The sequence below is a fragment of the Uranotaenia lowii genome, chromosome 3, assembly GCF_029784155.1.
Source record: "Uranotaenia lowii strain MFRU-FL chromosome 3, ASM2978415v1, whole genome shotgun sequence".
Taxonomy (NCBI): domain Eukaryota; kingdom Metazoa; phylum Arthropoda; class Insecta; order Diptera; family Culicidae; genus Uranotaenia; species Uranotaenia lowii.
Genome location: NC_073693.1, coordinates 2,635,623 through 2,647,681, shown reverse-complemented (window position 1 = coordinate 2,647,681; position 12,059 = coordinate 2,635,623). Strand labels below are relative to the sequence as shown.

The 12,059-nt window shown below is 32.9% G+C and overlaps 1 protein-coding gene across 8 annotated transcripts in view; it reads left to right on the top strand.

Moving 5' to 3' along the window:
* LOC129758451 (prominin-like protein) overlaps positions 1-12,059 on the top strand; it is a 152,220-nt gene that overhangs the window by 109,833 nt on the left and 30,328 nt on the right. For all 8 annotated transcript variants that reach the window (XM_055755953.1, XM_055755952.1, XM_055755950.1 and 5 more), the window contains one exon: positions 2,611-2,884. In XM_055755953.1, the coding sequence (XP_055611928.1) occupies positions 2,611-2,884 (274 nt within the window). The remainder of the gene's footprint in view (positions 1-2,610; positions 2,885-12,059) is intronic.

Below are 12,059 nucleotides of genomic sequence, written 5' to 3'. Positions count from 1 at the left end.
AGAAATCCATAATTTATTTTGACAAAAAAATTATTTTTTTGGAGAAACGTACAAAGTTTAAAAAATCTGTGAAATCTGTGAATATTTCCTAAATTGTGTGATCTGTGACACAGATTCTGTGATTAAAATTTGTACAAAATTCTGTAAAATCGTAGATTTTTTTTGTGATTTTTACAATCTTACACTCGTAAATTAAGTGTATTCATCATTTCCCGAAAAAAAAAACAGATTACGCTGCATTGTGGGACAAAAAAAATTTAATGTTGACCAGAGCAACATTGTAAAATCTGTTAGAAGCGTTATGCAGAATCAAAAATAGGATGTTGAACATTTATTAGTATTTTCGGATAATCTGTATAGATCAGCACAAATACATCCCGTAGCACTTCGAGAAACTTTTGCATAACAGTAATGAAAACACTGGGTTCCAAGTGACTTTCTTTTGGTATACCATTGATAATTATAATTGGTATCTATATTAAGGAGCATGGAAACTGATACTCTTCAAATTAATTAACTAACTCATACGTAAAACCGAAGGCCAAGTCCCTTGTAAAAAACTAACTACCTTCACTTCACTGCTCATGCGCTCTCAACAAATAATCAATTCTGAAACTTATGTCTCGTGCACAATTTCGTTTGATAAACTGTTTAATTAGTGAATTGCCTTTTTCTAAAAAAATCATCAAATGCATTCAAACGTTTACTTGTTTATGCATTCAGATAATTATATATTATTTTCAAACATATTCAACAAATGACTGAAGATAATTGTGTATGAATGATTTGAATTTGATAATATTTTGGATTCTGTAGAACTCAATGCAAATTTTTCAACTGTTGTAACTATTATTAAAAATAAAGTATGTCTGAGCTAGTTTATGGAATCAACAAACAGTAATCGAGCTCAACTTTATGTTGATCATTTTCGTGATTTGGATCCAGGAGGACTGTAAAACAAGCATCAGAACATGACTGTTTTACGCGATTGCATAAACTGGTGCAGAATAAACGCGCTAATTTAAAGCATGCTAGAACAATCGCATAAAATTGAAGCCTCGTTCCTATTCTGTATTCCCCATTTTAATGGGGCTATGTAGCATCGTTGTAGATTGAAGTGAATCTCACGAGTTATTGTACCGACTATGCTAGGCTATATCTGTATGCTGTTGTACTTAACAGACGGCTACGAACGCTCCGTTTATTTACAAATGTAAACTCATCACTGAATGGCAGGCAGGGCGATGAAACGACAAACAGCGAGTGCCGCGGCATATGCTCGGGATTATCTTCCTGATTGTCAGTTATGTGCAGAGTAAATACATGTAGAATCTTTTTTCCCTCCAATTGCCTTCATGTAAATAATGTTATTCTGTAGAAAGGATTGAAAAAAAAAATTATTATATTTGTTTTTCCTTTTCAATACAATATTTAAACAGTAGATGCAATGTTCACAACTTGTTCATTAATCAAACTGTTAGGTAACAGTAAAAAATTTAGTTATGAACTATGTACATATATCTTAAGTATGAAGAAATTTATTATGTGGTTAAACGTTTTCCTAATGGGTTGTTCAATCTTCTCACCGAACACTTTGGGTGCCATGAGAATTTGCATGTACGATTGATATCTGAGATTTCTCGAACGTTGGCACGAAAAACCGACCCTTTTTAGTAGACAGACATCACAATAAGCAGGTGCCGGGAAAGAAGTTCGTGATTTACCATCATGACAGTACCTGTGCACAGTATTGCACCACACCGTTCAAATCCCTTCACCTTTTTCGAATCTAAAAGCGGCAAAGGTGCTTGCAGGCTGCCAGATTGAACTATCCGATCTTTGCCACATTGGTGTGACGAAAATTTCCATCAACCGCAGCATTTGGGGCCAAACAATGCTGGCTGGAGTTTGGGCAAATCGAAACGATGCTGGTTGAAACGTTTGCTTGAAATGCTCAACAAACAATGAACCATTTGGTTTGATTTTCTGGCACATGATTCAAAATCTGCAAGTCGGTTGACAATGGCCGGCTGTAAGAATCGATTGTATGACCTTTTGGGCAATAGTTTATTTTATGAAAGAATAATTTGCCCATACTGTTTTATTATACGAACGAACAATCAATCTCAACGTAAATCAGATTAGAAAATAGTATCCATATAATTTGAAGTGTTTTGAGACAAACTTATTAAAATCGATTCAAACAAACATTAAGAACGTTTGGAAATTTTGACTGAACAATATTGAAAGCCGTTCCAATTCTAAGCTGAAAAGAAACCAAATAGACCAACCTTCTTTTTTTTGGTGCCAATCTCCGATGCTGTTTCATTCTAACGATAAGCCTGGATAATCCTTTTGGCCACTCGCTCAATAGTCAATTCTGGAGCAGGATTTATGGCAATGTTTACGCGGTGTTGTGGATGTGGGGAAGGGACTTGTTCCTTCTTTGCATACTTCTACAAATAAAAAATGTAGGCCATCATTCCCCTATATTTAGATATGTTCATATGCATAGAAAAGCCTAAGATAGATGATACACTTCCAACATTTAATTTGTTTTGGCGTTTCGAGTTACTGATGGTTCCTTTCTTTCTTCCTTTCCAATTGCAGGCTACCTGATCGTGCGGGAAGCGCAAATCGGACCAGGGCCAAATGTTTCGGAGAACAATTTCGGTCCGCTGCTGAAGCAGTACTGGGCCGTCCTTCTGGTGACCGTCATCTGTGTGCTGCTGATCGTGCTGATGCCCATCATCGGGCTGTGTCTGTGCTGCTGCCGATGCTTCGGAGGATGTGGAGGACGTACGCAACCCTTCGACAAGAAACACGACACCTGCAGGCGGGTCATTCTCGGGTTGTTGCTCATCTGTGCCGCCTCGTCGTTGGTGTAAGTATCACTCAAATCCATTAAGTTCATTTAATTCATTTTAACTTATAACGAATCAACATACAAAAATCGGATCATCTTTGGAAAAGAATTTCTGAAAATAATCAAATCCTTTAAAATACTTCCAAGGGATGGGATGAATCATCCAATAGGATGAAAATTCCTGCAAAAAAAAAAATCAAATACTTCCAAAAATAACATCATCATAATTTTTTTCACTACAAAAACTGCCGAAATAACCGACAGCCTTGAATAAGTTTTTACAATTTTTTGAACGGTCATCGAAGTCAGTTCTGTCCAATCTGATAGAAACATTACTGACGAACAGTCCTTTGTTATTTTATTTTATTTACATAGTTTTCCATCTCACGACTTGTCACATAACTTGATGAACATAATTAGAGAAATTTCCAGTCCCTGGTAGCAGTACCAATTCTATGCATCGTGCACTTTTGTGCGACTTCTGTGTTCAAGCAAGTTTTAAAGAAATAGCGAATATGTTTTAGACCAAAATCATTTGCTAAACATGAATGTGCTTCGAATTTTCATTCAGTAATTTTATCGAAACTCTTTAAGTATCTCAGTAAAAAAAAATTACTACAACAGCTTCCTCAAACGAACCGTCCAAAACTGAATAGATGTTCGAAATTGTTTTTGTTTACAGTCCATTTTCGTTTTGACAGTTTTCTCCGGTGTCCTTATAGAGACATTTGGTGGCTCAACAGAAAAACATAAAATAAAAATTGATTCAAAATTTTCACACATGTTTCAAGCTCAAGACGTTTATCTGTTCCGTTAATTCGATATAATTCATCAATACAAGTGAAGTTTACACGACCTTATTTTCTTAAAACAGCTCAAAACACGAGTAACCACTCTGCACTAAACATGGAACATGTCTAGAAACACAAGCTAATACACTTGTCGTAGTACTTCAGACAGCTTTTATTTTAATCCCAGTTTCAAGTACATATCCCCGTACTTGAAATGCTTCAAACGTAACTAAATGAATATATGTACGTACCTACACTAAAAAATTTAAATGATTTTCTTTTCTTGTTATGCCCAGATAAAAAAAAAACAAACAAAATTTTCTAGATGAAAACCAGCCAGGTGTCCGGTAATGAGTTCGTTTTGCAGTCTTCGAATTTCTCCAAAATATGTTCCCGCTAGCGGTCTAAATATTTTGCGCACGATTTGACCACCGTATTTTGTTCATTTCACCGGCGAGCAGCTTTTTTACCTTTTGAGAAATAAATTCAAGCCTGTTTATTAGTCAGCTAGACGAATCAGTCAGAATTATTGATCTTTCTTATCGATTCCTCTTTTGCAATTTTCAGATTCCTCTTGATAAAACCTCTCACATTCCACTATGGAGAAGTTCCATACAATGAGGTGGCAAAAAGTATTATTTGGTGTTCTGATTTTTTTTCGTAAATTTTGAAAAATTTGTATGAAAATTACTATTTTAACTTATTTTAGATGATTTCATACACAAATTGTTTAAAAACAACTTACAAAGTAGGATGATTGGTGTCATTTTCGACCTTTCTTTTTATTACTTTTGAAAGCCGTTTATTGGACTTATTAATAATTTAATGATAAATGTTATCAAAACATTTCATGAAACTCAAGAAGAAAATGTGTGAAATGATTGATTTGTTATGAGAAAATATTTTTTCGACAAATCAGCTACAACTTTGTTAAATTTATACTCATTAATGCGTAAAAAATACCCATTATCGTGATACTTTCAGCTTTATTTGACTAAAACTCTAAAAACGGTGCTTTGGTGTGCCTGGAAACTATATCATTGTATTTTTAGGACCTGAACTAGACATTGAAAGTGAAAAGAGTATGGGGCATTGCGGGGCTTTTTTACAAGACTTTAAAGTTTTTGTCTTTAATAATATGTTTATTTACTCAATTTTATCGTAGATCAATTAAGTATGTAAATATTTTCAATGGTTCAAATGAAAGATTTTAATATAAGCTTTCAAATTGTGTCCTTAAAATTTAAGAAAAAATATTTTCCCTAGAAATATAGGGGAGAGTGGGGTATCGTGGGCCATGGGGAAACGTGGGCCACTTTTAATATCTCAGATGTGTGTTGAGATAAAAATCTCAAACCAACTGTTATCGTCGCCGCTTTGCGTGGGCATATATTCCTATATGTTGTTGACTGAAATACGCATCATATGCTTCTTTTATTTATCAAGCTAAAAAAAATTGGAAAAATTTACTTACATAATTAAAAAAACACCCGCTAATTTCAACGATGGGGAACCTAAAGTGCATAACAAAAATATGCTCATACGCTTATGATCTTAGTTTTGTCATGATCTTTCTCATGGAAAAGGAATTTTTGATGAAACATCAATAAGTCACACAAACGCGACCAATTTACAAATCAGAGCTTGTGGGGAATCGAGGGCCACACATCTTGAATCACCTATATTTTTATGTTTTTATACACATTCAGAACTTAAATTACGTTTTCCCTATCTGTAAAGTTTTCTTATGTCAAATGAAGAGTTATGGAAAATATTTTGTCCATCCTATTTAAGAAATTTTTCCAAAACGTTCGCGAGCCAGGTTTTGGAATCTATGCGATCATACACAGCTCTCTTTTTTATTTAATCATCTGAAATTGCTTTAAACTAACGAAATAAATTAGGAAAGCACATTTTTGGGTCAACTCATAAACTTTGCATGTTATTTGGTCAATTTGGATTTGGTGGCCCACGATTCCCCACCATTTTTCAAAATCCAAAAAATATTGCTTTTTTTTTCAAACAGTCAGAATTTGGGGAAAATAACTTTTTAAAATTTTTTAAAAAATACCTAATGATACCTTGAAAATGTAGAAAACCATACCATTTTTTATTTTCATTTTATCTTTTATAATAAAGAAGTTATGGAACAACGAAAAAAAGTGGCCCATGATTCCCCACTCTCCCATATGTATTTAAATTTTTTATCTTCATCATATATTTTTTTTTCAATTTTTCAAACTCTGATGTCTGTGGTGCTCTTAGAATCCAAGATAATGAGTTGAAAAACTGGGTTGTCCAGTTATTGACCAGTAAAAATAAAAAAGCGATCCGATAAAGTTCAGTTTTTTACTTTTTGCCGCCTCAAACCCCATAGTGCATTCTTAAGCTTCATGAAATCAATCATTTTCACATCTTACATCACATCTTCACATCACATCTCAAACGATTTACAATATGAACTAAGGTCAAACAGTTGATTTACAGTTGTTTTTGGCTTTCCTCCTGGGACTATCCTAGATTTTTCTCGATTCTGCCCCAAAAAAAATTGTAAATGAGCTTCTGAATTAGATTCTATCTCAAAAAACCACTTGACATATTGTGAACCAATTTTATACACGTACTTGATTAATACACTGCTAGTTAACTTCGTTGAAAATTTTATCGCCTTCCATTCATGTATGTGTATGTATGTATTGTTCCCCCATCGGTAGCAAGGTCCTGCCTATGTCTGTGTGGTTGGCCCGAGGGCTTCCACGGCCGATGGTTCGTCGAGGGAAGGCATCCAACCCTCAGAAACCTGCAATAGTTGGCTACCACTCCGCTTGCAATAATCTCTACGGGTTATCCCCAGATGCAATCCCTCTGGTTCCCAGTCCCCAATATGCAAATGTATAAATTATTAAAATTCAAAATAATATGTAAAAAAAATAATTACCTGATACCTGAAAAAGAAGTGATATTAGGTTCCTGTTTAAACAAATAATATATAAATGACAAAAGTTTAGTAATAAATTGAAAACTCAAAATGTTGAATCGTATTTTGCGGCATTACAGTAAAGATAATTTAAATTATTTAAAATAAATGAAAAAATCTTACAATCTCGAAGAAAGCACAATCTCAATAAATGCTTCTCATCCAATCAGTGACGCCAGCTGCCAGGCGGGACCTCAATGATGTGAGTGCGGGTGGCAAATCGAAAATTTTCAAATTTTATTTTTACCCCGCATTACATTTCTCGCATTTCTTCATTCAAATCCGAAAACACCACTAAAACCAATCACCCAATGACAAAACAGCCAAATCAACTCATCTATCATCATCTCATAAAAGCACTCCCAGCACTATGCCCTGTTTGATGATTTAAATCGCCATTTTTCTTCACTTGTAAGTTGCGCATCAATTCAGCTTCGCATCATAAACCGAGAAGTTTGCTCACGACACCGCCATTTTGATAAAATTAAATTCCCTGTTCGAGCACACTGTTTTGAAATATTTTCTCAATCATTCCATTTTCGATTAAGAAAAGCATTGCACAATCTTTAAATTGGAATGCGCTCCAAGAATATTTTCTTTTATCCAGAGAAACACAACCCCCCAATTTTTAACCGGCGACGCGACGGCTCCACCCGAAAGCAGAAAAAATCGACCGTACTCGAGCGCTGTTAGCTACGGACTGAATTTTTTCGCCTTCCATTCATGCACTCAAAAGTTATTCACAAAACAAAGTGTTGCATTTTTGCACTACTTACAGAAAAAAAACCTCATTGACTGGTAAGCCGCGAGCAACGTCTAGGTTGTGCTGGAGAACAGAAATTCTTTCAAAACATAAAAGATAATAACAGTATTCTATTTTCACTGCACTGAATGCAAATACCGGAGTGTGTGTGTTAAAAATAAATCGGATAATACTAGTGGAACCCTTCACCAACATACTTAAGCAATCTCTAGAACAACGACAATTTCCTGATATCTGGGGGAAACCCAAAAACCAAGCCAATTCTACAATGAGGTCGAAGACACCGTCAAAGTTGCCGAAAAAAAATCAGTGTTTTTGACAAAATAAATTCTGTTTTTTTTATGATTTTACCCAAAAAATCTGTAAAAGTCATATCAAACATAAACAAAAACATTTGCCATAACAAAATTAGAAATAATCAATAATGATTACCAGGCTCATCAAATTTTCACGAGTTAGTGTAAGAAATTTAGAATAAATATTGGCACAAAAATGTACATTTAAAAAATTCGATCAGAGTTACAAAACTCTGTGAAATCTGTGAAAAGCCTCAAAATTCTGTGATCTGTGACACAGTTCTGTGATGAAAATTTGCTCAGAATTCTGTGAAATTATAGATTTTTCTGTGATTTCGGCAACCTTGGACACAGTGAGCGTGAAGCAAATTTACAATTCCCCACACATGTTGGTATTGGGTGAAAGGGCTAAATAAGTAGTACTCTAATTTGGCTGTCCGACGCCATCTTGAAATCAAAGATGGCGGTTTCCGCTTAACTTCAAAATGCCGTAAATAACTGAAAATCGCATGAACCATTCACAAAATGGGTAATCAGTGAAAAGGCTCAAAAAGAAGATGAAAAATGACTGACCAAATTTTAACAAAATTTTAGAAAAATCTGAAAAAGAGCTGAAAAAAATTAACAAAAATTTGACCAGTGATAAAAACCAATAATGGCCAAAAATATAACAAAACAGTAGCAAAAATATAAAAAAAACTATTACTAAAATATGACAAATGACAAAAATTAGAATTAACTATGACTAAAAATATGGTAAACGAAAAGGTGACAAATGACAAAACTTCGAATAAAACACGACAAATGTGATAAAAAATAATGTCAAAAATATGACAAATATACAAAATTATGAAAAAATATAACGAAAATGGCAAAATTATGTCAAATGTGAAAAAATATGACAAAATTATGATCATAATTTGACAATAAATGACAAAAACCTGACAGAAAGAATATAATGACATTGGACAACTAATTTACAAAAAAATGCAAAGCAATAACACAAAATTAACAATAAAATCACAAAAATGTGACAAACATATGATAAAACTATGAATCACTATGAAAACTATGAACTATGAAAATGATTTCAATGGTGGTAAAAATGTGGCAAAAATTGGACACTAAAATAAAAAAAAATAAGACAAATGGGTCAGAATACGACAATAAAATTTAGAAAAAAATATGTCAAAAATCTGACAAAATTATGAAAAATGAGATAAAAATATAACAAAAAACTTTCAAAAATATGTAAAAAAAATATGAAAAAATGATGACAAATACGACAGTAAAATTACAAAAATTTAACAAAACATGAAAAAAAAATCCGAAAAATAACGAAACATATGTTACAAAAATATGACAAATATGACAAAAAAAAAATGACAAAATTAAGACAAAACTATGGACTTGTGATATATGTTGCTCAGTTGGCTAGTTAGTTACCTCCTAAGTCGATGTCCGTGAATTCAAATCCAAGAATAATCATCGAACACAGTTGTACCGGATAAGACTTTCAGTATGAAGAGAAAATGTAAGAACAAATGAATAAAAAATCTGACAGAACTATGCCACAAAATACGACAGATGAGAACATGACAAAATTATGGCAAAAATTGATAGTAAATTAACAAAAATCTGACCGAGTACTGAAACAAGCTATAACAAACTTTTGTCAATTTTTTGTCATAGTTTTGTTAATTTTTTTTCACAAAACTACATTTTTATCATATTTTGTCATATTTGTGACACATTTGTAATATTTTTGTCATAGTCTTGTCAGATTAATGTCATATTAGTCATTTTTCATTAGTTATAATTTTTGTCATATTTTCGCCACATTTATCATATTTCCCATAATGTTGTCAAATATTGGTCAAAAAAAATTTTTTTTTCGTGTTTTATTATTATTGTATTGTTTGTCATTATTCAGCCAATTTTTATTAAGTTTTATCGGTTTTTTTTTATTTTCAAATTACTGTCATCTGTCATATTTTCAATTAATTTTTTTTACATTTTGGTCATGGCTTTGTCATTTTAAAGACAAATTTATTAAATTGCTGATGTATTTTTCTATTTTTTTTGTCTTATTTTTATCACCTTTACCATATTTTTATCATAGTTTTGCCAGAGATTCGTAATTTTTGTTGTCATAATATTTTTAATTTTTTATAATATTTTTTTTTTTCATAGTTTGTTAGGTTTTCTTTTCATGTGATTTTCAGTGATTTAAGCATTTTTAAGTTAGGCGGTAGCCACCATCTTGGATTTTCGCGTCAAAAATCTATTATCCGACGTCCTCGTAAAGTCCAGGTACCGGCATTATGAAGTTTCTATGATTCTCCAACGATTGACATATTGGAATGAATATTATTGTTGCAATTTTTCATGTCGGAAACATTAAAAAATATTGAGAAAAGATCTTAAAGGTACATTTTTCAACCAAAGTTTAATAACTCAATTTTTTTTTAAATTTTGCTTGCGATATAAAGTGGTTCTAACCTATTTGGTACATTTTTCCAAATTTTTTTTTTATCTTTGTTAGACATTCTGATTACGAAATTAAGATATCAAATCTCCTCACTCTTCCCTCCTCACATTCATAGGAAAAATTACTTGGATTTACAAGTATTGATGTAATCAAATTTTTTGGAAATAAAAGTAAAATTATGAAGTGGTTTAGTACAGAAGTTCCTATTCCAACTCCCTATTCCAACATTTCAAACTGTTTTTTTTTATTTGAAGAATGGAAAAAAACTTTGAATTATCGCTGTGAAACAAATGGAAAAATATCGAAATTTATTTCCATAATGATTTCTTTGATTTAAATTTTAAAATAAAATAAAATTTTAAGTTTATTTAGGCTTTAAAACCTGTAGCGCTGATGTGGTCTAGTGGATAGACTGGCGCGAGTCTGGTAACCCAGGCGTACTGGGTTCGATTCCCGGTATCGGCAAGAAAAACTTTTGGGTTCGAATCCCATAAGTTGCCGACAGGTGAGATGCTTGGGGAGTAAGTAGAGGCCAGTCTCGAACCCACCCTTGTCCTTCCTCCAACTGGTATCAGGAGGGGTTGGTTGGTTTGTTATCTTGAACTGCATTCTGTCCATATTCAGCCGGAATGGATATAATGAAGTAGGGGGAAGTGTCCCTATATGCGCATATTGGGTAATATGCGCATACAGCCGATTGACGATATGGCTGGAGATTCATCATATCTAATTAGTGCAGTTTGAGGGTAATACGCTTTTAACACATGGCATAAAATAATTAAATTATTATATAAAGTCGAAAAAATTTAAAAATTCAAACAAGATTTTTGTCAGTTTTGTTAGAATATATTGAACTTTAATTATTGTGCATACAGATTCTGTGAACAAAAATTTTAGTGGTTTTTCTTTCTTATTCATCTGGAAATCGGAAATTCAACAAATCGAAACTTTTGGCAAAGTTGTAAATGATAAGATATTGGAATAAGAGACAGGTTCTGAATGCCCATATCAAGGCAGGTTAAATGCCTATATCAAGAAAAATAGATTAGTCTTATAATTTTTTTACTTTCTATCATTTAAACATGAAATCTACGCTCAAATCACGATCTTACAGCGAAAAAAGAAGAACTTCCTACAGATCCGATAAAAATACAATATGAACAAAATATTACCCTGAAATATGGCCATATGGCATACTTAACTATGTTTCATGCAAAAGAACTAGTGATGTAAAAAATTTCACCAAAATTTCGGCCTTGACGTATGCTTAACATCCGGTTCTACCATTTTCAATTAAATAATATCAAAATATTGCAAGTGGTAATGAAATATAGCTAAAAACATAAATATGCGCATTTAGCCCGCCAGTTTCGGAAATCGGCTGTTTTGACTTCTTTTATTATAAAATTATTTTCACAAAAACTGTAAGAGATTTTAACAGAAAAAATTCACTAACGTATATAAAACAGATGTCCGCTCATGTGCATATAGTTTTCAGACTCCTATCTTTTGGAGTATAGGAGAAAATGAGTGCTTTCCTTAATATGCGCATATAGCCTTCCTCTCCCCTACATGATGGTCTAACCAACGTCTCATGATCGCTTACTATTCTACGCTGTCTACTCTAAACTTTAAAAAAAATTTCCTTCTCCAAACTATCTCTAATTTTCATTTCCAGCGTCAGCTCCCCGAGCTATTTAAACGCCACAAAAAAAAAAGTTTATTTAGGCTTTAAAACCTGATGATCCCATAAAAACTTTAGGCTCGTTGAGCAACCCCTTCCTATGATCCGATCTGGCCCAAATTTGGCATAATAACACCTTGTACTAGGCTTAGGATCAATTTGAGCCTGCAGCGCATAACATTTCACAAGCA